This window comes from Dendropsophus ebraccatus, chromosome 3 (assembly GCF_027789765.1).
Source record: "Dendropsophus ebraccatus isolate aDenEbr1 chromosome 3, aDenEbr1.pat, whole genome shotgun sequence".
Lineage (NCBI taxonomy): Eukaryota > Metazoa > Chordata > Amphibia > Anura > Hylidae > Dendropsophus > Dendropsophus ebraccatus.
Genome location: NC_091456.1, coordinates 95,488,444 through 95,515,863, shown reverse-complemented (window position 1 = coordinate 95,515,863; position 27,420 = coordinate 95,488,444). Strand labels below are relative to the sequence as shown.

The following is a 27,420-nucleotide window of genomic DNA, read 5'->3' as shown; positions in this document are numbered from 1 at the left end:
CACAGAAGGCTGTACATTTCTTTACAAGTCCTTGTAGACCAACTTTGCTTCACTTTTTCACTGTACTGATTCGAAGTCCCAACCCCCACAATCTGCAAAAGTGTCCTTGAAGGAATTAATAAAAATGACAATAAAAGGCTTCGGACTGCAGTCTTTCTTCCTTTCTTTCCTTCTTTCCCTATAGTATGCATCACATGTCATTATAACACGTTATCCATGAACAACAGGAAAACATCAGAACCCTGATGCACAATCACTCTGGTATTCCTCCTTGAAATGTATGAATAAACTGACAACTGGATGTTTCAAACTGCATGTGTCCTTACACAGTGTGGCATTTTGTCAGCACTGACTGCATAGTGTCTGTGAGTAGGGACAAGAAGAATTTACAGGAAGAATAACAGAGGAACAGTGCAACAAAAAAAGGGGAACTAAAGGGATTATCCTGCATCACTAAAGTGTATTTAAATAAAATTATTAGCCCAAGACATATAACTTTCCAATATAATTAGGGATGGTCCGAACCTGCCGAGGTTCGGGTTCGTATGAACCCGAACGCTCGGCATCAGATTCCGGCTGTCTCCCCGCTCCGTGGAGCGGGCGGATACAGCGGTAGGAACGCCTGGAAAACTGGGATACAGCCTATGGCTATGGCTGTATCCCAGTTTTCCAGGCGGTCCTCCCGCTGGATCCGCCCGCTCCACGGAGCGGGCAGACAGTGGGAATCATTACCAAGGGTTCAGGTTCGTACGAACTCGGTTCGGACCATCCCTATTATAAACCATGAAAAACGTGATTCAGACAATGTTTCTACATGTAGAGATATGCATGTGGCCGAAACCATGCTGCCATTTCTTCCTCAGTAGTCATCTTCCATCAGAGATCAATATGTTGTTCAGAAAATAAAAAATCATGATGCTAATTGGTGAGTGAGGATGGGGCGTCTTTAGGTTTACTCCCTAGGACAGCAGCAGCTGTTAATACCACCCTGACAACAGACCATAAAGGAGGGGAAAACTTGTTACAATAGGAAATAGAAAATCTAAAAAAAAAATACATAATTTTGTATTGTCTCCAGCTCACTGGCTCCTCCCTCTCTCCCGAGAAAAAGGCATTGTACTCTGATGTCACAGGAGGCTTGGATGAATCTCTGAGCTCTCGCCCAACCCGTCTGTGACCAGCCCCTCCAGCCTACCTCATCATCTCCCTGTCATATACACATATACAAATATCCTTATTGGGACATTGAGGGTACCTTCCCACTATGTAACACGCAACGAAATTTCAAGCAGAGGTCGTGTGGCCTCCGTAGTGGGAACATAATCTTAGGGAGTGTGATGTGTGATTACAACATGCTGCCTTGGGCTGAATAAAGTAGCAGGTAGCAGGTGATGCAATAGTCTGCAGTGAAATTAGATGTTCTGCAACAGTTTTGAATATGGAAATTGAAAGGAGTGCTGTGGCAGGGCAGTAGGCAGGATGGGAGAACTGGGTTAAAGGGTTATCCAGCGCTACAAAAACATAGCCACTTTCCCCCTACTGTTGTCTCCAGTTTGGGTGGGGTTTTGAAACTCAGTTCCATTGAAGTAAATGGAGCTTAATTGCCAACCACACCTGAACAGGAGACAACAGTAGGGGGAAAAGTGGCCATGTTTTTGTAGCGCTGGATAACCCCTTTAACAGTTGAGAGAAAACAATGCATTGAGGGAATTTTAGTACAACCACAAAACATAGTACTTAAACACACAAAAAAAGGATTTCAGCAAAAAAGCATTTGTTTTAGAATTGGGGCAGACAAGTAAGCAATGGTTTTTTTTACCTGTAAAACCCCTTTAATAAAGAAAAATTGTATATCAGTTTTCTGGTCTGAACAGCATCAAAGCTTTTTTGTGCAAAAATATGTTACTTTTTGGGGGTTGTATGCCACACTATTTTTTAAAGTGTGAGTGGGGCTTTGCATAAAAGGAGCATAGTTCCTATGACCTACAAAATTTACTATGATTCACAGCAGAAAGCTGGCATGAATTACATGGCATGAATGCTTGCATGCATTGTCGTGCATATTTAGAAGTCCCCATGTAAATGTTCCCATGACCCATCAGTTAACAGAAATCCAGTCAAGTTGGATTCCTGATTGGGGGACATAGGTTTCTGCACCATGTACGTTAAGCTGCTAATATTATAATCAGCCCAGGCCATATAGACATTTTATTTCTTCTTATGTGATCCCTCACAACATTATAAAGCTTGTACTTGGCTGATAAATTCAGAGACCTCCAGAGGTCTTACCTCTTGCTAAATGCCAATGCCATGTGTGCACAATGTCCCACACCTTCCATTCTATCTGACGTTAAACAATGGGCAGCATGGACTTAGGAGGAAACAAATGATTCAGCTAATCCTGTTATACCCACACAATTTTAATGTTTATACTATCCATAGATGATTCCAGATATACATATATGTGGGTGTGTTTGTATTTACCCTTCGGACAGCATCTTTTTCACCCGTTCTCTTTCTGTATTGAGCTCCATCTCAGCACTTTGGCTCCTGAAGAACTTGTCATCTCCTGGTCCATTTGCACTAATAATTGGAGAAGGTACTATCTAGGGAGAATAAAATATGTTGAACTAGATATTATTATATACATCATATGTGACTTTTGAAACAAAGAAATTAAAATCCAGAGATGAGTTTAAGATTTCTGGAACAGTCAATGCAAGGATTAAACAATCTAGATTTAGTAGAACGTTTAAATCACAAAAATGCACACTGTTTTGATGGGTGCAAGAGCATTATTAGAAAAAAGAAAGGAATACTAATAAGAATGCTATTTTGATGTAAAATATATTCAACATCAGATTTTTTTATGTATATATACAGGCCAGTTTCACAAAGACATTCAACAGCATTTAACAGTCCATACAGTCCATGGCTGTAATACACCAATGAGCCTCAGAAGTACCGCAGGGGGTTCTAAAATGCGGTCATATTAAGTCTGCATGATTGGCCTTTTTGTAATAAATGACATTTAAGAGTTAAGAACTTCCTCTGGAAATAGCCTTAGTTAACCCAGTCCACACTGATAAGTGGCTGCAGGCAGACTGTGGATAAATTAGGAGCTTCACATGGACTTCACAGCTGAGCCAAGGACATTAGGGAGAGGAATTGACAGGCAAGGCTGTGTGGAATTGATCATCAGGCTGTGTACTTAAATATGTAAAAGATGGATGCCTCACCAGCTTCCTCCTCCTGTCTCTCATTGACTTTTCTGCAGCAACGTGACATCCTCTCGGTTTACGAAAGATGATATTTGCTAGCCACTACTTATGTCAGTAACCAGAAATAATCTACCCTGTGCAGTACTGGGACTTGTTTGGCCTCAAGTGCCACTGCTTTGTATTAATAGCTTAATGCAGAAACTGTCTAGGTATATATACACATAAATTTTATATGGTTAATGCAGTCCTAGTCCTAGTCATTCTGCTTCAAGCATATCTGCAGTTCCAAGGCAATAATTATATAGCAGCTTGTCTAAAGCCAACAAAGTTTTTCTTCCATCTGTTCAGTACGCTAAGATGGCAGTGGTTAATCCAGCAGGATTGTCCAGCATCTGGCACAGTGTATGATGCCTGAAAGCCAGGCTATGACACTGTCAGCCTATGGCATTGTCGGTGTCCATCACTCGAGTTATAGAAAGCAGTTTAGGTGCATGTGGGAAGTACAGGCAAAAGCAATTCTGCAGTGGGAGACGATTGACTTACACATCGAAAAGAAAGAAAGGGAAAATGGTATTACAAAAACATGGGAAAAATATGAAACCGAGGACTCAAAAAGGAACTAAACATATATATCAGCATGAATTGACCCAGTATGATCTCTGCTACCCGTCAATGACTGTGAGGTCGTCCCTCGCTTCCTTGTTACATAACAAATAATGGTGTACGGGTACCCATCATGGTACATCTAGGTGTTCATTTTATAATCGACCAAACATTCCTGTTTAGATGATTTAGCAATGATTTTATGGGCTGCACTAAAGTTGCAATCAGCCAATGAACAACTGTTTTATTGGCATATTGCTGGCCCTTTTACTTGGGCCAATTATCAGCAGTGAGTAATCCTGCCAGCTAATATTCAGCCTGTGTTAAAGGGCCTGTAAACTGTCTAATCTTGCGGACCTGCGGACGGGAAAGCTCTGTAATGGACTGCTTCCCTGCCCGGCATGATGTATCATCAGACAAAATTATACATAGACAAATATAGTTTATTTATCAGCACTTCCTATTGTACACAGTGAGTAAATAGGCTTTTTGATTTTCTTTACCAATGCCCATTGTAATCAATGGCTGCCTGGTTATTGCTCTAGACTAGAGACCATATATTACATGGTTGCCCATTCAGTTGATTTAAGACTTTCCTAATCGAGATGGCTTACTTGCTGGGCAGTGATATTAAGAGCTGGATTTGTCAGTTCAGTTTTATCTTGAGATTTTTCTCTTGCCAGTCGGGCAGCCTCTCTCACTTCCTGGAACTTCTCTGCAAACTAAAAACAGGAAAGAGTGATTAATAAAACCCTAGCAATAATTTTACAGTTTTACTGATTCACTTTCTGTAATACTTTTTCAATTGATAATTTGACAATCCATTTAAGGCGGTATTAGACAGCCCGATGCCTCCTGTAAGCGAGCACAGATCTGCTCGCTTACCGAGCCTATTACCCATTGATTGGCTGAGCGGCCAGTCAATTCAAAGACCCGCTCTGAACCTATAGCGGTGACTCCAGGAAGCGAGCAAAGGAAAAAAGAACAGCAGGAAGCATGGAGAGGTATGGATACAGTTAATTAATTTCTTTTACACAGTCATCAGCCGTTGGCAATGCGTGGCTGGCGGTCCATACCTTTAGGTAAACCAAAAGACACGATCAGGTGATGATATTGGCTTATCGTTGTCTCTATTGCACGATCGGGCCTGATACGCCCGATTATCACTCCGTGTAATAGAGCTCTCAGTCATAAGCAAGTTCAATAATTTCTGCCTTGAATTCTCTGAGGACAACAAAACATACTTAGCTGCCCTATTTCCTTGCCACTGCCATTTAGACAGTGACCGATCCCCGATCCTCTCTGCTGAGCAGGCATTTTCTGATGAGTTGTCAAGTCATCAGAAGCGGGAAGAAACTGCGAAATTGGACACTAGGACGCATCTAACGGGAGTGGTGGGGGATTAGGACAGCTAAGTGTTTTTTTACCTGGAAAAATGCCATGTCCATCAAAACTGATTGTCAATACCAAAGTAGTTTTGTGGGGTAAAACTGCCATTTGACTACAAAACTACCTTAAGGCTATGTTCACACAACGTGAACACCCGCCTGTTCCGTGACCGGGTGATCTTTCCAGGCGCGGAGCTCTGATGCGGGCACATCAGCGCCCGCCCGCATCAGAGCTTCCCATAGCCCATAGCCCATAGTGAACTGACAGGTCTTTCTTCGGCCGGTATTCACTGAATTCCGGCCGCAGAAAACTGACATGTCAGTTTTTTCCGGCGCCACATGGGATCCCGGCCGGAACGTTTACGATGTGTGTACGCTCTGGCCGGGATCCAATTGAAAATAAGGCTATGTTTCACCCCTCAAAACTACGGCCGTAGTTCTGCGGCGAGAACTACGGCCGTAGTTTTACGTAGTGTGAACATAGCCTAAAAGTAATAACCTAGCTGAAAGCCATGTCCATCCCATGTGGACATTAGCTCTGTGTGGTTCTAATCTTACTGGTTGCATGAGTAAGGGGACAGCTGTTTTAGCATGACTGTTATAGATGTTGGCTTGGCAGACTGGAGGAGGTGGGTATAGCATGTGTATTATTTTTACACCACTCCTGGCCCTGGAGAAAACTTTTCTTTGAACAAACCCAGCCAATAAGTGGCTGTGACGGGACCCCACTGCAGCTAATGATTGGCTGGGTGGCCTGCAAAGTTACGACAAAGGTTCTGGGAGCGGGTAAGATACCAGTGGTGGAGAAGGAGCGAGGGAGGTAAGCGTGCTTTATAATTTTTAAACACCCCATCCCCGAGCATATATAAAAGAGTACCTCTTTAGGGATGCATTTTTCACATACATACTGCAGAACAGGAAAAACCTGCACAAATTGAGACTTTAAAAAAGGCACAAAGGCCATGATCAATCTGCCCCTATGTGTCTACTTATGGTGGTTTGCAGATATCATTATTTCAAGTTCAAGTTCAAGTTTCATTATATCAAGTTTTTTGGGATTTTTTTGTTTACCTGACTCAGGTTCTGTTCTGAGGCAAAGCCCAAACCGTATACTGTGTTGGCTCGACTGTCAGCCCACTGTCCAAATTTCTGTGAAGTCTTGGTGAAGGTCATGTTTGGGGTAATAGTGCTATTGATAATAGCCTGCAAAACAGATGAGTCACATTCAGGAAAAAGCTATTTCATTCTGCTCTTTCCAATGCATGTCACACTGACGCTCACCTTGGTGCCACCCACACTAATGATCCGATACACATTTCTGGTGGCATCAAAGAAGTATGATACAGTGGCAGCATGTTTGCTGGCTGGAATCCAGTTCTTTTTGGTGACAGGATCAATTTGAAAAACATGAGCTCGGGTGCTGAAAATGGGCTGTTCCCTAGAAAAAAAGATAAATATTAATCTTTTTAAGCAAGTCTACTAAAACAGCATTTCTATAACAAGGTCTGCTGAAGGCCTTTCTTATACATTTATAGGACCCTAGAAGTCATCATGTCAAACAAGGCTCATAAGTACACTGCATCTAGGCAAAGTGCAATATCACCTATCAGACATACCTGTAACACAACTACAGTAAGTAAATCTCTAGGTGGCTACTTTCCACAATGCATGGAATTCTAACTTTAAAATCTGAATCATGCTTTAAAATCAGATTTTTTCCCCCCACAAATTGTGAAAAACCTTCTTAAGGATTTTGAAGAATAACAGCCAGTGCAGCAAGGGTTAATGAATGAATTAATAAATGAAAGTTCTATTTTTTTTTACGATTTCAATATTTTTAAACATAATGAAAATATTGCAAAAAGGCATCCAACAAGCTGTTCAAGCGACTGGCATTGATGGGGTTGTGCCATTAGGACAACTTGGTCTAAACTGATGCATTATGTGAAATTATTTTAAATGTATTTCTGAAAATGTCCTGTATGAGAGATATAGATTTACTAATCCCCTATGTGCCTGCATAGTTTTAATGTGTTGTAAACTGTAACATGCAACTAAGAAAATGGCAGGAAAAACCTGCAAGAACAGTTGGTTTTCCTCTCCCCAGAATTACTTTAACCCTTTGAAGACCAGGCCAAATTTCATTTTTGCAATTTCATTTTTTTCCTCCTCGTGTTTAAAAGACCATAGTGCTTGCATTTTTTTACCTACAGACCTACATGAGCCCTTTTTTGCAACACCAATTGTACTTTATTTGCAATGACTTAAAATATGCTGCAAAACCGGGAAAAAATTATTTGCGTGGTGAAACTGAAAAAAAAAATATGCCAATTTGTCTAATTTCAGGGGGGGGGGAGTTGTGTTCATGCCGTTCTCTCTATGGTAAAACTGACATGTCATATATGTTTCTCAAGTCAGTACGACTACAACAATATGTAACTTATATAACTTTCATTTTATTTTATTTGATTTAAAAAAAACTAAATGTTCCTAAAATTGCTCTATTACCATCCTTATAACGCTTTTATTTGTTAGTCTATGGGGCTGTGTGAGGTGTCTATTGGTACCTTGTTTGCATATATACAACTTTTTGGTTGTTTTTTTATTACAATTTTTCAGGATTTAATGTGACTAAAAATCAGCAATTTAACGTTTTGGCATTTCTTGGCACTTACACTGTTTACCGTGCGTGATCAGGAATGTAATCACAGAAGCAGGAAGCAGGAACCGCTCCTCTGCGATTGCATCGGGGAAAGGGGGGCGGTGGTAAGAGTACGCCCTGAATTGTCTAGGGGTTAAATGATGGTAGCTGTGTACTGACTACTATTTAACACAGGTTCAAATTGAAATACATAGGGGGCCAAAATAAGGCTAGGTTTACATATATATGTATATTTTAGTCAGTATTGTGGTCCTCATATTGCAACCAAAACCAGGAGTGGATTAAAAACACAGAAAGGCTCTGTCCACACAATGTTGAAATTGAGTGGATGGCCGCCATATAACAGTAAATAACTGCCATTATTTCAATATAACAGCCGTTGTATTAAATAACAGCAAATATTTGCCATTAAATGGCGGCCATCCACTCAATTTCAACATAGTGTGAACAGATCCTTTCTGTCTTTTCAATCCACTACTGGTTTTGGTTGCAATATGAGGACCACAATACTGACTAAAATATACGTAGTGTGAACTCAGCCATAAGTTGCATCCGGTTCAGTTTTTTTTTTTTTTTTTAAAGGCATCAGTTGTCATCAGGTTTTCTATCATTTTTTTCAATAAAAAGCATCAGTTACAATCAGTTGCTATAAGTTTATTACATCAGTTGTGATTATTTTTTTTCCTCTACATACAGGGGCCCTCTATTATTAGGGGACAGCAGCAAAGGATGGTCTACTTTAAGGGTACACCTCACCATCTACAGCTGCTATATCACATCGGAGCCCTCTACTGTGGCCAGCAGGACATTGGGACATCTCCTATAGGGTGCTGTTCCCTCTGTCAGGGGCCACTCTGCAGCAGGACTGGGGTCACATGGGTAATGGGGGGGGGGGCTGGGGACACCTTTATTTGGAGACTTTAATGGAGACACCCTAGACTTCAATGAATGTGGACTCTAGAGGCGTAAATAGAAAAGGCTGGGCCCCATAGCAAATTTTTGATTGGGGGCCCCCTTCCTGACTGACCACTAAGCCATCAAGTTTATTCAAAACTGCAAGGGCTTGTCAGGAGTGGTTCCAGGTAAAGGGACATTTGCAGAACCTGGGGGGCCCACTTGGCCACCTAATGATGCAAATGATGACAGCTCAGGGGACCCAGTGTATTGAAGGAGCAGGCAAAAGGGCCCCCTGATGCGGTGGGCCTTAACAGCTGCTATGGCTGCTACAGTGGTAGTTATGCCCCTGATCGGACTGGCAGTTCGTCAGGACGCTGCAAGATAGGTTCTAATCAGCGATGTAGTGGCACTATTTTCCCGCCACATGCTTTGAACTGTCCCATTGAAAACAATGAGATCAGTTCAATGGTGCGTCTCCCTCTGGCGCTCTGGTGTAAACCCGGCCTAAAAAAAAAAAAGTTGTGGGCCAACCATGATGTTTATTGAAGTGTGCATGTGGCTTTCTTGACACTGTCAGGGGAGCATCCATGTACTGCCTTGATGCACAGACCAGTATCCTATGGGGATGGCTGGTTTGTGGGCTAGTATGCTATCTCTCCTATGGCAGTAATCATCCAGCGTCATGGGCAGGCCCGGACTGATAATCTGGCAGGCCGGGCAAATGCCCGCTGGGCTGCTCAGATTATCAGTCGGAGGGCCACCGACCAGCCTCCCTGCTAAGTAAACCACCGGCCACCACGTGCTCACACCCCCCAGCCCCCCGCGGCCGTAAGAACTTTGTGTGGCCGCCCTGCATCTGCCGCTGTTAGCTGCTTACATATTTTGTTACCGGCAGCCCCATGCAGCCCGGCCCCGGAGGCTCACAGCTCCAGCCCCGCGGCACCTGCATCCCTCTTCTCTCCTGCTCGGGCGGGCAGCAACGGATGACGTCACAAGTCTGCCGACGAGCAGGAGGGGGGAGGGATGCAGGCGCCGCGGGGCTGGAGCTGTGAGCCTCCGGGGCCGGGCTGCATCGGGCTGCCGGTAACAGAATATGTAAGCAGCTAACAGCACCGGACCAGAGAGGACCTGCTGGATCCACCAGAGGTGAGTATACTTTTGTTTTTTACATGAATGCTCCTACACAGTGGGAGCTTCACTTGGGGCCCATAACATGTGGTTACAGAGGGGGTTGTATACAATGTGGGGTCTGTACAGGGGGAAATGCCATGTGGGGGGCTACAGAGGGGGGGATAATATGTTGTGATTTGGGGGCTGGCTGCACAGGGACCTATACTATGTGGGGGGCTACGGGGGGGGGGGGGGATAATATGTTATGGCTATACTATCGGGGGAGGGAAATATGTGGGGGCTGGCTACACAGTGAGTGACCTCCCTGTATACTGTGCATATACTGAGTGACCTCCCTGTATACTGTGCATATAGTGAGTGACATCCCTGTATACTGTGCATATACTGAGTGACCTCCCTGTATACTGTGCATATAGTGAGTGACATCCCTGTATACTGTGCATATAGTGAGTGACCTCCCCATATACTGTGCATATACTGAGTGACATCCCCATATACTGTGCATATAGTGAGTGACATCCCTGTATACTGTGCATATAGTGAGTGACATCCCTGTATACTGTGCATATAGTGAGCGACATCCCTGTATACTGTGCATATAGTGAGCGACATCCCTGTATACTGTGCATATACTGAGTGACCTCCCCGTATACTGTGCATATACTGAGTGACCTCCCCGTATACTGTGCATATACTGAGTGACATCCCCGTATACTGTGCATATACTGAGTGACATCCCTGTACACTGTGCATATACTGAGTGACATCCCTGTATGTTGTGACTATACTATGTGGGGGCTGGCTACACAGAGACCTATACTATTTGGGGGATGGGATACAAGAAGGGGGGAATAATATGTTGTGACTATACTATGTGGGGGCTGGCTACACAGAGACCTATACTATTTGGGGGATGGGATACAAGAAGGGGGGAATAATATGTTGTGGCTATACTATGTGGGGGCTACAAAGGGGGATATACTATGGGCCCTACACAGGGGAAAGGGCTATACTATGTGGGGGGCCTATATTATGTGGGACTGCCCAGGGCATCTATATTATGTGTGGGGGGCTATATGCCTGACTACTATTTGGAGGCACATATTGGGCCTGACTGCTTATGTAGGAGCACAGAGGGGGCACTGTTACTGTGTAAAGCAATGGGGAATATAAGGTTATGATGAGGTATAAGGTTAGGATGATGCTGGAGCATGGAGCCTAAAGTGTTTGTCTCGCAGATTCTGGGGAGACGAGTCATGGCTGGAGAAATCTTCATGATGGGCTGAGCCAGATGGAAAGAAAATAAAAAACAGACAACTTTGACTACCAAAAAGTCACTTATGATTCATGTAGGAAGAGGCCTCCTGTAAGTCACTGGATGTAACTGCACAATCGTGCATAATCACTTTTTGGGTGCATTCACACGTACAGGATCTGCAGCAGATTTGATGCTTGGTTCCGTCATTGAGTAACAAAGCTATCTGCAGCATCAAATCGGCTGCAGATCCTGTATGTGTGAACATACTCTTAAGGTCTGTAGATCCTTTGTATATCTGGATCTCTACCTCTATTTGGTCACTGCTAGAGATGAGAGACCTTACAGTAAGTTTAGGTTCACATGAACCCAAATGCTCTGAACTTCATCTCTAGTCAATGCTGAGGTAGAATATTACATTTTATATATTGATGGTATAAAGGGAGTATTAATAGACAGTACAGCAGTATTATCCAGTCACTATATGGTGATGACGGCAGTGGTCATGGTGTGCTGGTATTATTTGTCCTGTGTATACTCATTTTATTGCTAATACTTGTGTTCGTGTAGTGGATTTTATTCAGTGACAGCATAGTGGTATTAGTCATGTTGTAGTGATGATGGTAGTTGAGGTATTATCTTTTACTTGTATACTGTAATAATGGTAGTATCAGTCTCTTTATAATAGATTGGCCATTAACAGTAATGATGATATTCGCTTCCTGTATACTGGTGTTTTTTGGTAACTATAATAGCTATTTAGAGATATACAGTATTATCATGCATAGAAAATTGTCTTACCAGTGCTAACATTATACAGGAAATGTGTAATATTATTTTACATATCCTAAAAATTTCCCTAGGACCCTACTTATATATATTATCACTGCTGTAACCTGTTGTTGCATAATAGATAGATAGGAGATAGATAGAAGATAGATAGATAGATAGATAGATAAATAGATAGATGATGGATAGATAGATAGATGATAGATAGATAGATAGATAGATAGATAGATAGATAGATAGGAGATAGATGGATAGATAGATAGATAGATAGATAGATAGATAGGAGATAGATAGATAGCAGATAGATAGATAGATAGATAGGAGATAGATAGATAGATAGATAGGAGATAGATAGATAGGAGATAGATAGATAGATAGATAGATAGATAGATAGATAGACTTGGCACCATTTCTGTAAATAAAAATGAGTTGCAATACAACACAACACAACACGACCTAAGTGTGATATGGTATGTGGGCTGGAGGAGTGTGAGTGCCAGGGCTGATTTTCAGTCCCAGTCCTGCCCTGGTCATGGGTGGTATGTACGTGAATGCCAGTGGCAGAATAACTAAATCATGGGCCCTGGGCTGTCCACAAAACTTGCCCCCCATGTCATGTATAGAATTCATGTCAGGCTCTGCACTTTTAGAAGTAATCATTCCTCTCCAACATTGCCCCATATTGTAATCACTACCCATCAATAGTGGCCCATATAGTACTGAACCCCCCCTTAATTGTGCCCTATATAGTAATCAGTCCCCTCCAATAGTGCCCCATACATAGTAACTATTACCCCCATTAGTGCCCCACATGGTAGTTTGTACTACTAACTTACTTATGCCTGCTCCCATGCTGCAGCTCATCCGTCTGCAGGATGCACCAGGGGCAGGCAGCACATGTGATGATGTCACTATGCTGACTGTGCAGGGACGTGTTACCACTTTCTATTACAACTCACTTATTAGGCTGTAGGCAGCATTAGGCATAGAAGTCAGCATCACATCCCGCTACAGGCAGCATGGTAATATCACACGCTGCCTGCGCTGGGTGTCAGAAAACATATCTGTAAAGTGCTTTGAACAGATGTGTCCTTTTTCTTTTTATAACATAACACAATAGTCCCTTTCTGTTTGAAGGTAAAAGGCAGATGCAGGTTCTGTCCACATAATGCTTATGATGACGTCTCTTCGACTCCCGACTCACGGATTGAACAGTTCCCATAAACCAAACATATCGAAAACACAAACTAAATCCACTATTACACAGGGCGACATAGAGGAGCAAAAGAGCGCTGTCAGTGCTTGTCTGCTCCTCGTTCCCGCTCGCTGGTGCCACTCTTACACGCGTCGGCAGCGAGTGGGTGAGTGCAGAGGGGGCCGCAGGGAGCTTGGGGGGGGGGGGGGGGCTGCCTGGGTGAAACTTAATCATCCGGGCAGCCCATAGCGATAGCGATAGCAGCGGTCAACCCCTTTTACCACCTTTAAGCATTGCGAGCCATCATCTGGTAATCTTGTAATATAGTAAAAAAGACAACTAATTGAGGCAAACTGGACCTTGATACCCCATACTAGGGCTGGGTGCTAATGGCCTCATTAAATATCACCCCTTTTGTAAGCCACATCCCTTTTGCAAGCCGCACCTGCTTGGCCGTGCCTAACTAGCAATATTTTGTTTCAATAGCGTAAAAAAAAAAAAGTAAACCACTGAGCAGCAACCCAAGGCTGGACAATGTAGTCTATTGTCATTATTATTATGTCATTATTAGGGGGTCTCGGCAGAGATCTGGTCTTGTATATACGGGTATACAGCCACTACAGGACATGTATACACAGGTATACAGCCACCACTGGATGTGTATACACAGGTATACAGCCACTACAGGACGTGTATATACAGGTATACAGCCACTACAGGACATGTATACACACGTATACAGCCACTACAGGACGTGTATACACAGGTATACAGCCACTACAGGATGTGTATACACAGTAGGGCTGGGCGATATTGGCCTAAATTAATATCGCGGTTTATCGTACATGTAGCCGCGGTAACGATAATTGAACGATAATTATGGCACGCCCCCATTGTAAGTCACGTCTCTTTTGCAAGCCACACCTACTTGACTGTGCCAAACTGGGGGTATTATGTTTCAATAGAGTAAAAGTAATAAAGTAACTCACTGAGCAACAACACAAGGCCGGGCCATTTAGTCTATTGTCATTATTTGTCATTATTAGGGGGTATCAGCAGAGACCTGAGCGTGTATATACAGGTATACAGTCACTACAGGACATGTATACACAGGTATATAGCTATGTACATAGTGCAGGACGAATAGATACAGGGGTACATGGGGATAGGGGTGTGGGACTATACAGGGGGCACACAGGGATAGGGGTGTGGGACTATACAGGGGGCATGGCCCACTGCGACTCTCAGCAATGCTCATGGTGAATGCTGGGAGTCAAAATCCTCAGCTGGCATAATAGTCTAGTCAGATAGATAATTTTAATAGAAATTTGAAACTTGTGGCCTATTGCAATTCTCAGCAGGGCTCCCAGTGAATGCTAGGAGTTGTAGTTCAACTCTCTTTCATGATAGACAGTTCATTTAAGATGTGCAGCTTGTGGCCAATTACAACTCTCAGCAGCAGGGTTCTCAATGAATGCTGGAGGCTGTAGTTCAACCACCTTGCATGAGATAGATAGGAGATAGATAGATAGATAGATAGATAGATAGATAGATAGATAGATAGATAGATAGATAGATAGGAGATAGATAGATAGATAGATAGATAGTCACATAGTTCATGATGTGCAACTTGTGGACCTCTACAACTCTTAGCAGGGATCCTAATGAATGCTGTGGGTTGTATTTCACTGGGTTCAATGCAAATCTCAGCAGCAGTGGGCGCAGGTCTTCCAGTGAATGCTGGGAGTTGTAGTCTGAGCACAGCCTGCAGAGCATTGCTCCCTTTTACAACAAGGGACCCTTCACACAGTGCAGCTCAGAGCACTTCTGTCACTTACCCACTCCATGCTTCTATTTATTTCTTGGTGGGGACCCTTGGGGCTTTGTGCTCCCCCGGGTTCTGAGCTCAGTGTCGGGCAGCCGTCATCGGGACATGGACGCCTTTGACCCTGTGATACTGTGGCGCTCTACGAGTGGAGCGTACCAGGGGCCATGCGGGGCCGTGCTGGATGCAGGGGGGGGGGCGCTCTGACACGCCGGGCTGTGCGGAGAGCGGGCGAGTGGAGTTGATACGCCGGGCCGTGGCGTGGGGGCGGGGATCGGATGACACACCAGGCCATGCTAGGAGCACGCGGGGATGGGGCGCTCTGACACGCAGGGCCATGTGGGGCTGGGCTGAGCCGTACTGCGGACGCTCTATTAAGATGTGCCAGGAGGTTAGCTGGGTGCTCTGACACGCCGGCGTCTTACAGCTCTTACAGTTTAGACTGGGACATAGAAATACCGCAGATACCGTCTTGGCGAACTTGAAGTCGGTTAACCGACGCCAGAGACGGTATCGGTATTTTTGCAGTATATCGCCCAGCCCTAATACACAGATATACAGCCACTACAGGATGTGTATACACAGGTATACAGCCACTACAGGACGTGTTTATACAGGTATACAGCCACTGCAGGATGTCTATATACAGGTATACAGCTATGTACACACTACAGTTTATTGGTATCCGATACTATTAGTGTTTGTTTACACATGTGTTATCTTGCCAGAAATTATTCTGATACTACTGCATTCTCTATTTACATTTTATCTGGATGTGTCGGGTCTCCCTAGGTCCACCATGACCAGTGATGGTTGCTATTTTAAGTGATTTCAAATGTTTAATTGTCCCGTTTTTGTAATAAAGGACACTTTGTTTACACAATGTTATGCATCTGGACATTACACGCTGTATGCATGATTTAATGAACCAAGTAGTATCTGTCACGTATTTAGTTTTTATTATAAAAAAATATTTTATTTCAATGTAAATCTAGTTGGAAACATAGCATTAGGATGTCTCAGCAAGACAGTGTTTTCCACAGAGCTATTGTGAAATTCTAATCTGAGTGGCATTCTGCCCTATTATTTTAAAAGAGCATCGCTGCATGCTGGGTAACAAGACAGTCACAACAATGTTGCCAGAAACTACTGGGAGACCTAGCATTGACATTTACAGAATGAAAAAGCTGCAATTTGAGGTTACTACAGAAATAATGTACTATATTACTTTTACAATACAGAATATTCCAGAGAACTACTGAATAAAATATATGTTATAAATGACATGACCTAAAATTGTCATGTCTAGTAGACCTCTATTTAAAGATCTGTCACCTATGCAGTTACATATTTCCTTTGCATCCAGCTGATCCCTCTTTACATAGTTGTGAGAGATGAGGGAACTTGACTAAAGTTTGGGTTTGCAGACACCAAAACAATCAGCATTTTAATCTTGCTGCCTGAAGAAAGTGAATGCAGCCCGAGGATTGCCTGGAAAATGTACAGCATTACATTCTTAGAACCCAGTGTAAAGTAACGTACCAACCACCTTCCCATGTCATTTACATTATACCTATTAGTCTATGTGGCAAAGTCCTTTCATTCTAGCTCATCAGGTTTGTGTATGATTCTAACCACTGCATCCCTCTGTATAACAACACCACTAAATTTAACATATGCTTGATCAAGCATATATGTGCTTTATGGTAACTGACTGCTTTATGTCCATTAGGTCATGTTGCTCACTTCAGAGAGCAAGTTATTTCTCATCCAAGAAGAATTTCTGCAAACACAAGGACAAAAAAGCCATATCATGTAGTGTGGAGTCGTTGAATTGTACAGTGTGCTCAGACCAATCAGCTGTACCCCCTGCTGTCCCCCCTCCCGCTCACCACATGAATATGACGCAAGTCAATCAGAGATCCTACTGCAGCTCTTCTTCATCCCTGGGTTCTATTTATTGTATTATTCTACTTCCATTTTTTTTTTTTGACTGAAGAAAAAGCAAAAAGGAGAACACAAAGGCTGCTTCAAGGTGAGAAAATGCCACATCCCCTAATAAGATATATCAAAAGTTCAATCCTGAATGCCACATAATAGGGGGAATGTGCTAAAACTGTCTAGTAGACCATACATAGCATGTTTATCACAGCGGCTTATGCCAATTGATAAATCTGCTTCATGTTTAGACAAACTATAAGTCGCCCAACGTTGTTTCACCAGAATTGCACACCAACATTTTGCCACAATTTATCAAACTACGTCCTATATCTTCTTAAGCAAAACCACACCCCTTTCCAATAAGCCACACCCATAATAATGGCAACCAACAGTGTTCAACAGACTCGACTGATTTATTATGGTTTTGGTTGTGATGCCCTTCATTCTGGCGGGTACAACAGCGTTGTCTCTTCCGGGTTAATCTGATGAACCTATTGCCAGAGTCTCTGAACAGGAGCGTGAACACATCTTTGGTCTAATAAAAAAGAAAAATATTGGCTAAGGAAATGCATCCCAATGTAAATCCTTAGCTGCCAGGAGAATGAGAGTGGATAAGTGCTTTGTTTTACTAATTTCTTCTTCTCCAATTAATAGTCTGTTTTCCCCCTGAGGGTGGGGGCATTAATAACTTTCTGTCTGCATTGTGTGACCCAGATGAAGTGACAGCCGATTAATCTGGCCCAAACCAAAGCTTCTCTTAATTAGGTCTTGGGGAATTTCCAAGTGTGATGCACATACTCCCGGATAATCACGCCTGGGTCACTGAGTGATATTGCTTTTTCTAAAGTGCAGAACTATGTATTCCAGTAAAACAAAAAAATCTGAAACGCCAAATTGCTTGTTACATTTTAGCCATCCACAGGCTGTAATTTGTATTGTTTCATATGGTTATCTAAGACAGCAGGCGGCAAATAAAAAGAGGGAGGGTACAAGTTTCCTCTGTTATACAACAACCAAGCATGTCTAACAAATGTACTTAAATTGATGGTTTATTTAACTTTGCATATTACATGTTTTTAGTTTACATTTATATAATGAAGAAAGAGGTGCATGCTGAGCACCAATTATTATCTGTATTCTGAGTATGGCATCTGTGGCCATAATAAGATCCGTCAACAGTTGTCAGCCTGTAAAAGATGCCTGCTGCACAGCAGTTCTGATTACTGCAGTGACTTTATAGGACAAGTGTCCTTTATAAAGTTTCCAATAATGATGAAATTCAGAGACAAAGATAGCAGAGGCCTCCAAGTGAGAACAGTAAATGAACACCAATGGCGGCTAACAGAGCAACTCATTTACAGTAATACCTCAGTGTTCGAACGTTTCTGAATTCAAACTGTTCAGTAGTCAAACGAAAATTTACCAGGAAGTAACATTCAGAACTCGAACTTTGCTTGGTATCCAAACATATTTGCAAGCATGGATTGTGGGTTGTACGTGGTGGGTTTAGCACTGGTGAGGCTTCACATACAGTACAGTACTATATAAGACTGCTGGAGTGCATATACACAGTAGTACAGTCAGTGCACCACCATCTCCCATCCATTTGGCCCCGTTCACAAAGAGCAAGAACGGCGGAACACATAATATATACCGTAGCCAGTGTAATTGTCTGATCTATTTAAACAAACCATTATTGTTTCCGCAAGATGAACGCCGTAAACAAAAAATGCCAAGATTTTTATTACATTTTATTTTAAAAAAATTTATAAAAATTGACCAGTACGTCTCATCTAAACAAATATGGTACTCAATGACAACCCATTCAGCTCATATGTGAAAAAATAGAAGTGCTATAAGGCTATGTTCACACTACATAAGCTACGTAATAATCACGGCAGCACTATGTAAGCTACGTAGCAATCGCAGCCGTTGTTGCAAGAATGCAACAACGGCCGTGATTGCTACGTAGCTTACATAGTGCTGCCTTCTATGGAATCCAGGCCGGAGTGTATACACATAGTACACACTCCGGCCGGGATCCCTAGCGGTGAATAGCAGCTGCAAAAAACCCTGTCAGTTCACACAATGGAGCGTGCAGGAAAAAACGTAAAATATCAGAAAAGCTATATATACAATGCATATTGCTGTATTCCGACGGACCTACAGAATAAATAAATTATGTCAGTTTTACTGTAAGGTGCAATACATGAACAAGGAACCAAAATTTGCAGAATTGTATTTTTTTTCCTCAATTTCACCCCATAAATGATATTTTGGGGGTTCCATCATACATGTTATGGTAGATTAAAAGGCCCAGTAGATGGAAAAATAAAAGAGTTATAGCTCTTAGAAGGCGAGAAGGAAAAAACGATAACACGCAACTAAAAATTTTGCAGTCCTTAAGGCCATTTTGGGCTCTGTGCTTAAGGGGTTAATTACAAACCATATCTGAAATGGGGACGTGTTGTCTCTGGAAGAAAGTGGCCATGTTTTTATAACGCTGCATAACCCCTTTCAACCCTCGTTTCAAGGATCAGAGTATGAACTGAATATTACCCATGGCACAAAGGCGGGTGAACTTTGGGCACCTGTAAATAGTACTTTTACCCCGGCTGCTCTTTTTGTTGCCTACTTACATTTGTTAAGAATTGTATTTTTTGTAAATAATGTATATTGTATTACTTGCTTTTATGCTAACGTTGTGTGTACTGCTGTAGTTACCATGTGGCTAAGCAACATGGTGCTGGGGAATTATAGCCTCATGTATCATGCTGCTACTATGAGATACACGGATAGGAAACCCCTTAGGTAGCAGCTATTTGGAGCATTTGAGAGCATGTGACTGTTGTGGTGGAGTACCTTTCTTTTCAATGTATGGACAGGACTAAAACTATTCTGTGACCTCTGAGGAGTTCATTCCCCAGGGAGCAGCTATTGTCTCATAGTGGTGCTATTTATTTACTATTGTTACATATCGCTGCAATGCTGTACAGATCATTTTACAGCAGCCTCCTCTTATCACCACAGTGGTGAGAATGAGAAAGCATTAAAGCATTCATATACCAAACAGAATTGTATTATGAACTTTTTACATACATTCCTACATATGGGAAGTATTGCCCAGCCCTAAAACTATTCTTAGAACTGGATACAGTACAACATAACAACAGAATCTGCTCTACACACCATTCTATTATATTACTGGTATCAGTTCTATACACCATTCTATTACATCACTGGTATCAGCTGTATACACCATTCTATTCCATCACTGATATCAGGAACTATACACAATTCTATTACATCACTAGTATCAAGCGTATACACCCTTCTATTACATCACTGGTATCAGGATCTATACCGCATTCTATTACAGTCCCTGGTACCACTGGTATGAGCTGCCAGTGGCAAAGAAAAGGGGAGAGGGGGCAGAGATTGTGGCAGTCCACTCTGCCAGCCCTCCCCTCTCTCCATCTCAGTCTCTGTAAGCAGCCAGGATACCTGTCCTCTCTTCCCTCTCTTTCTGTGGACTCTGTAAAAAGACAGACACCCCCCCCTTCTGTCCCCACCTTTCCCTCTCTCCCTGTGGCCTCTGTAAACAGCCAAGACACCCCTTCCCTCTCTCCCTGTCAGCCTCCCCCCTCTCCCTGTCCTAATCTCTCTCCCCGATGGTCTCTGTAGGCAGGGGGGACACCAGAGGCTTCCAAGGTTTCCAAGGCTACCATCGGGACACTGCGATCACATCACAAAGCCCCGTTGGTGAACATAGGGAGAATTCTCACTCTATTTGGGGAGAATTCTCTCTCTGCGCCCTATAAATCCTGTGGTCATGCTGGCTGCAGCATTTAAACAGTTAACTTGTTTACTTCCTGTGATGTCACATTCAATATCTGTTTCCTGTTCTTTCCACTGAACATGATTTATGAAGACCGGTGTACAAGTATGCCGGTCTTATATTAGGCTCCTCCCCTTTTCCCCGGCAGGATTCACTAAGAGGTGTACGCCGAACCTGCGCTCAGCGTACTAAATTACACCTGCTTCCAGCAGGTGTATATTTGGATCATGATTTACACCTGCGAGCAGGCGTAAATCATGATAAATAAGGCCTCCTCCCCGCCTTGTCACACACCCCGCAGGCCGCCCATCGGGTGAGCGGGGCAAACGGCTGTCACGGCCGCCGCGACCTCTCCATGCAGCTGCCGGGGTCCATGTACAGAGACCCGGCGCTGCTACTAGTTCAGCCCCGGGGGGCGCCCCACCTCGCCCCGCTCCTGTCACCCGCTGTGGCGGCCGGTGCGCGCGTCTCCGCCTCCTAGGGCGCGCGTGCGCGCCGGCTGTCTCAGGTTTAAAGGGCCAGTCCGCCCCTAATTGGAAGGTGCACTATTCACTTCCTATAAATTCCAGCCCTGCCCCACTACAGGTGTTGGAGCCTCTACATGCTTCCTATAGCGTTTGGCCCAGCTCCCTGTTGTTCCTGATTCCTGTCCGCTACCTGGTCCCTAGTCCTTGTTCCTGATTCCTGTCCACTATCTGGTCCCTAGCCCTTGTTCCTGATTCCTGTCCGCTACCTGGTCCCTAGTCCTCGTTCCTGGTTCCTGCTCGCCTGCCGTCACTAGCAACCAAGCCAGGGGTAGCGACCTGGGGGTCGCCTGCTGCAGCAAGTCCATCCCGCCTTGCGGCGGGCTCTGGTGAAAACCAGCGGCCTCTTAGACTCCGCTCCCTGGTGAGGTTAGTGCCATCACTAGTCCAGTGGATCCACTACTCCAGGCGTTACAGTAGGCTCCAACCATGGATCCCGGCGAGGTGCCTGATATCCGTGAAGTAGCCCGAGTGGTCGCCCTACAGGCTCAACAGATCCAGCGACAGTCACAGCTGATCCAACAACTGACTGCAGCCGTACAGCAGCATACCACAGCCCAGCGCACACCAACTCCTGCTGCTTTTTCAACACTTCGACTGGCTCTCCCGAGCAAATACGGTGGTGACTCCAAGTTGTGCAGAGGATTCCTGACTCAATGGACCATGCATATTGAACTTTTAAGTAGTCAGTTTTCCACCGAGCGCTCTAAAGTGGCTTTCATCATCAGCCTATTGGAGGGTAGAGCTCTGGCTTGGGCCACGCCGCTGTGGGACCGAGATGACCCTGCTGCTGCCAATCTCCGAACCTTCCTGGACGAGTTTCGCTCCATCTTTGAGGAACCTGCCCGTGCCTCTTCAGCTGAGACTGCTCTCCTCAACCTCTCTCAAGGGAGCTCCTCTGTTGGTGACTACGCCATCCAGTTCCGCATCCTGGCGGCAGAATTAGACTGGAATGAGGCCGCTCTTATAGCCACCTTCAAGAAGGGCCTGTCCAGTCGGGTGAGAGACGTGCTTTCCGCCCGAGACCTACCTACCTCCCTGAACGAACTCATCCTACTGGCCACCATGGTCGATACTCGTTTTTCTGAGAGAGAGGAGGAGGTCTAGCATGAACGGCAACTAAGCCTGTCTCGTCGCCATCACCAGCTGGCGCCGGTCTTCCAGAATCCTGACGTTCCAGTGTCCCAGTCGACTCCTGAGATTCCTATGCAGGTGGAACGGGCTCACCTGACGCCTGATGAAAGAATTCGTCGTTTGGAGCTGAATCTCTGCCTCTACTGCGGTGGTTCGGATCACTTTCGGCTGAGATGTCCCCAACGTCCTCAAGCGTCCGGGAAACGCCAGCACCTAGGTTCGGTGGGAGAGGTCTCCCTAAGTGTGAATGCCACCTCTCCAAGGTTGTCTGTGCCAGTCTCCATCCAGACACCCTCAGGACAAACTCACCAGACTACTGCCTTTCTCGATTCTGGGTCAGCAGGCAGTTTTATTGCAGCTACATTGGTCCAAAGATGGCGGCTACCCGTGACCCAACTAGCTAGACCCCTGACTATCTCCTCGGTCACGGGCGAGATTCTTACCGACCATGTGCATTACCAGACCGCACCTCTAGTCCTCCAGGTGGGCACTTCACATCAGGAAAAGATCTCCTTCTACGTCCTGCCCCATTCTTCTTCCACCATCCTCCTGGGACTCCCTTGGCTGTGATTACATGCCCCTAAGCTGGACTGGAGAACCGGGGAGATTCTTAGTTGGGGTCAGGACTGTTCCAACCAGTGTCTGAGGTCACCTCAGCCCAAGTACTCTATGTTGTCACCCGGCCCCGCCAAGCCTCTATCCGTCCTACCGGCGGAATACCAAGACTTGCCTGATGCCTTCTCTGCCACGGAGGCGGACTCTCTACCACCTCATCGGGCGTACGGTTATCCCATAGACCTCCTTCCTGGAACTTCTCCTCCACAAGGTCGGGTGTACCCTCTCTCCGTACCCGAGACTAAGGGCAATGTCCTCTTACATCCGGGAGAACTTACAGAAGGGTTTCATCCGCAAATCCACATCCCCTCGCCAGATAGGGATGGACTTCATCACTGATTTGCCTCCATCTGCAGGCAAGAAAGAGGGGGAGGCCAAAGGGGGGGGTACTGTCACGGCCGCGGCGGCGGCCCGTGCTCCGGACCGCCGCCGCGACCTTTCCATGCAGCTGCCGGGGTCCATGTACAGGGACCTGGCGCTGCTACTAGTTCAGCCGCGGGGGGCGCCTTACCTCGCCCCGCTCCTGTCACCCGCTGTGCCGGCCGGCTCGCGCGTCTCCGCCTCCTAGGGCGCGCGCGCGCGCCGGCTGTCTCAGATTTAAAGGGCCAGTCCGCCCCTAATTGGAAGGTGCACTATTCACTTCCTATAAATTCCAGCCCTGCCCAACTACAGGTGTTGGAGCCTCTACATGCTTCCTATAGCTACACATATATACAGATATAGCAGATCTCCCCTACACTACAGACTATATTGTAAGATCTGAGGAAGGGATATAGTGTTAATATAATAATACTGGGTTCTAGTTATGAACACAACACCTACATAGAAAAAACTGAACCTCCATGATTTTTGAACATATCAAAGAAATACTTTATTAGATAAAAAAAACACACATAAAATCGTACAACACAGTGAACTGCGACTGAGAAAATACATTAAAAACCAACAAGGAAAACATACAAATGAGGGGTGCTAATGTCAGGCAATGTTAAGAGAGTTGGTCAGGGGTTCAATACAATTCATTGGTAAATTACCATAAAATCACCCTGAATCACAACAAATTATACAACATATTATACAACAGTCATTTGTCTTACCCAAATGGAAACGATATGCCAGCCAGACAATTGGGGTGGGGGCAATTGTCTGGCTGGCATATCGTTTCCATTTGGGTAAGACAAATGACTGTTGTATAATATGTTGTATAGTTTGTTGTGATTCAGGGTGATTTTATGGTAATTTACCAATGAATTGTATTGAACCCCTGACCAACTCTCTTAACATTGCCTGACATTAGCACCCCTCATTTGTATGTTTTCCTTGTTGGTTTTTAATGTATTTTCTCAGTCGCAGTTCACTGTGTTGTACGATTTTATGTGTGTTTTTTTTATCTAATAAAGTATTTCTTTGATATGTTCAAAAATCATGGAGGTTCAGTTTTTTCTATGTAGGTGTTATGCTTCCTATAGCGTTTGGCCCAGCTCCCTGTTGCTCCTGATTCCTGTCCGCTACCTGGTCCCTAGTCCTTGTTCCTGATTCCTGTCCGCTATCTGGTCCCTAGCCCTTGTTCCTGATTCCTGTCCGCTACCTGGTCCCTAGTCCTCGTTCCTGGTTCCTGCTCCTCTGTTACACTATTGCTCCTGTGTTCAGCCTGTCACCTGCGGTTACGCCTACAGACCTCTGCCAGCAGCATCTCCTGCCTACTGCTCCTGCCACGCCTCGCCTGCCGTCACTAGCAACCAAGCCAGGGGTAGCGACCTGGGGGTCGCCTGCCGCAGTAAGTCCATCCCGCCTTGCGGCGGGCTCTGGTGAAAACCAGCGGCCCCTTAGACTCCGCTCCCTGGTGAGGTTAGTGCCATCACTAGTGACGGTCCAGTGAATCCACTACTCCAGGCGTTACAACGGCAGGCGTATGCCAGGGAGAAGGGGCGAATTTGGTACGCCTCAGGTGGACGTTTCATAAATGTCCCCCATAGGACTTTCTCCAACTATTTCAAGTAAACCATTGAAAGGTCTCCATTACTGGACTTGCCAGCAACTTTATTATATTACCTTAATTGTTTCAGGTTTTTTTTTTTGCATTGACGTTTTAGCAGCATATTATGTATGATTTTTTTTTATGTAAATAAAATTTATATATATATATATATATATATATATATTATATATATATATATATATATATATATATATATATATATATATATATATACATATATTACTGCTGTATAGTTTCAATGGAAAATTAAAGAGAAAGCCATACCTGTTAGTAGAAGAAGACATTTGTGAAGTAAAGATTGTGAAGGAGTAATGACAAAGAAGAAAATAAGAGAGAAGTCACAGTTTCCTTGATAGATGAGAACTTAGCATAAGTTACAATAGCTCCTTCCTTAGGCTTCACAAGGGCAATGTCTGGCCTTCTCAGAGACCAAATTATTCATTTCCTGAAGAGATAGGAAACAGATGTCATTTGTCTATGCTAAAAGAGCAAAAAGCCCTGGCACCCAGACTTATCATATCTATTTTACATAATCCACATTAGGGAAGACTTCAAATGTTCTATTAATATCTATACACTTGCGTTTTAGTAAGTTAAATATGTATAAATGATATCTGTCTTGTGAGCTTGGTGTAAAAATATAAGAATATGAGCATTTCATTTACATTCATTTTAACCCGACATCAGACATCAAACACAGATACTAGAGACATTGTTTAGTGGTTTTTCACAGGTCACCAAGTCTGATAAACATATTAAGGCTATGTCTACACACAACATATCTTTTCTATTAATCATTGCAAATTGCAACAACGGCCATGATTGATATGGGAGGGATCCTGGCTGGAGTGTATACACATAGTATTCCAAGCGACCGCAGGAAACTGACAACACTGACAGCTCACAAAATGGAAAGTGTGGCTCTGGACACACTTTTCGCTGTGTGCTATGGTGAATTAGGATACGGGCGCACCCGAATGCGCCCGCATCCCAATTCAACAGAAATTAAGTTCATCCGGCCAGTACTGCAGTTTTGCAGATTTGCAAAAAGGCCGTAATTATTCTTAACTTACATTGTGCTGCAGCTAGAGGGAATCCCGGCCGGAGTATATACACATAGTATACACTCTGGCCGGGGTGGCTAGCGGACACGCAAAAAATTGACATGTCAGTTTTCTGGGGCCGCTATTTATTGAATAACAGCCATACACAACCCTGGCCGCATGCTCCATTGTGTGCAGCAGTGAATTTGGATGCGAACGCATATGGGTGCGCCTGCATCCGAATGCAGCAGAAGTGAAGATCATCAACCGGTCAGGATGATCTTCAGTAACACCGGCCGTTCTGTGACCCAGCCGGATCACAGAACGGCCGGTGTTATACTACGCGCGAACATGACCTAATAGGGTATTTCAATTTACCCCATTGCATAAACATCAATAGGAAATATTTTTTAAAAACTGCTTCGTATATAGTTACAGTTTATTCCGCAAGACATCACCTATCTATAGGAAACTACAACACATCTAATAAAATGCATCCGGTTGCAAAAACTTTAGGAAATCATTTACCCAGTATGACTTAAAAGCAACACTAATCTTCTGACAAACAGAGAAATTTCATAGTTGTTGGGGGGAAAATGGTCAGCTCCATCCGCACCTACTTCAGAAAAGTGGTGCCCCAATGTGTTCAAAGTAGGAACAGTCTACAAAATCTGCAAAGCAGCCATAGAACTACATAGATGGAATGCAGAATTGGTAGTACAAGCAGGATCTGCATTCAGTTTTATTGTATAGATTGTATATTGCATTGAATCACTGACACAATACTGCCTTTAATTGCAGTGACGGACAATTCAGGCAAGTTCCATAAATAACTTCCCAAACATTGAAACTACTACGAACGACCGAACAACATCTTATTCAATGCGAAGGATTTGCTAACGAGCAACGATAAAAATAGGTCCAGGTCTTATAAAGTGATCAACGATTTCTCGTTCGGTCGTTAATCGTTAACTGCATTTTAACCGAACGATTATCGTTTAGATTCGAACGATTTAACGATAATTTGAACGATAATCGTCCGGTGGAATAGGGCCCTCAGTGTGCCATAGGCCGCCTATGGGAGAGCTCTGATTTACTCATTGTGAACATACCCTAAAGATGGGGAAACAGGACTCATCTATGGTAGTCGCAGTAGCATTTAAAGGGAACCTGTCACCCCGGACGCGGGCACAGAGCCCGCCCGACCCCCCTGGTGCAGCCCCTGGATACTTACTCTTTCCGGCGAGACCTGCTCCTGGAGCCGGTCCCGGGACGAAGACATCAGCGCCCGAAGCTGTGCGCGCGCACTGCGGAGATGTGTCCAATGCCCATAGAGAATGACGGCTCCATTCATTCTCTA

General features: G+C 44.2%; 1 protein-coding gene across 7 annotated transcripts in view; it reads right to left on the bottom strand.

Annotated features, from left to right (window-relative positions):
* Window positions 1–27,420, bottom strand: part of HOMER3 (homer scaffold protein 3) — a 126,125-nt gene that overhangs the window by 27,714 nt on the left and 70,991 nt on the right. For 5 of the 7 annotated variants that reach the window (XM_069962258.1, XM_069962263.1, XM_069962261.1 and 2 more), the window contains 5 exons: window positions 25,282–25,462; window positions 6,494–6,650; window positions 6,284–6,415; window positions 4,439–4,546; window positions 2,485–2,606 (listed from right to left, as the gene is read on the bottom strand). In XM_069962258.1, coding sequence (XP_069818359.1) covers window positions 2,485–2,606; window positions 4,439–4,546; window positions 6,284–6,415; window positions 6,494–6,650; window positions 25,282–25,301 — 539 coding nt within the window. In that variant the 5' untranslated portion in view covers window positions 25,302–25,462. The remainder of the gene's footprint in view (window positions 1–2,484; window positions 2,607–4,438; window positions 4,547–6,283; window positions 6,416–6,493; window positions 6,651–25,281; window positions 25,463–27,420) is intronic. The other 2 variants (XM_069962257.1, XM_069962264.1) reach the window with 1 other exon arrangement.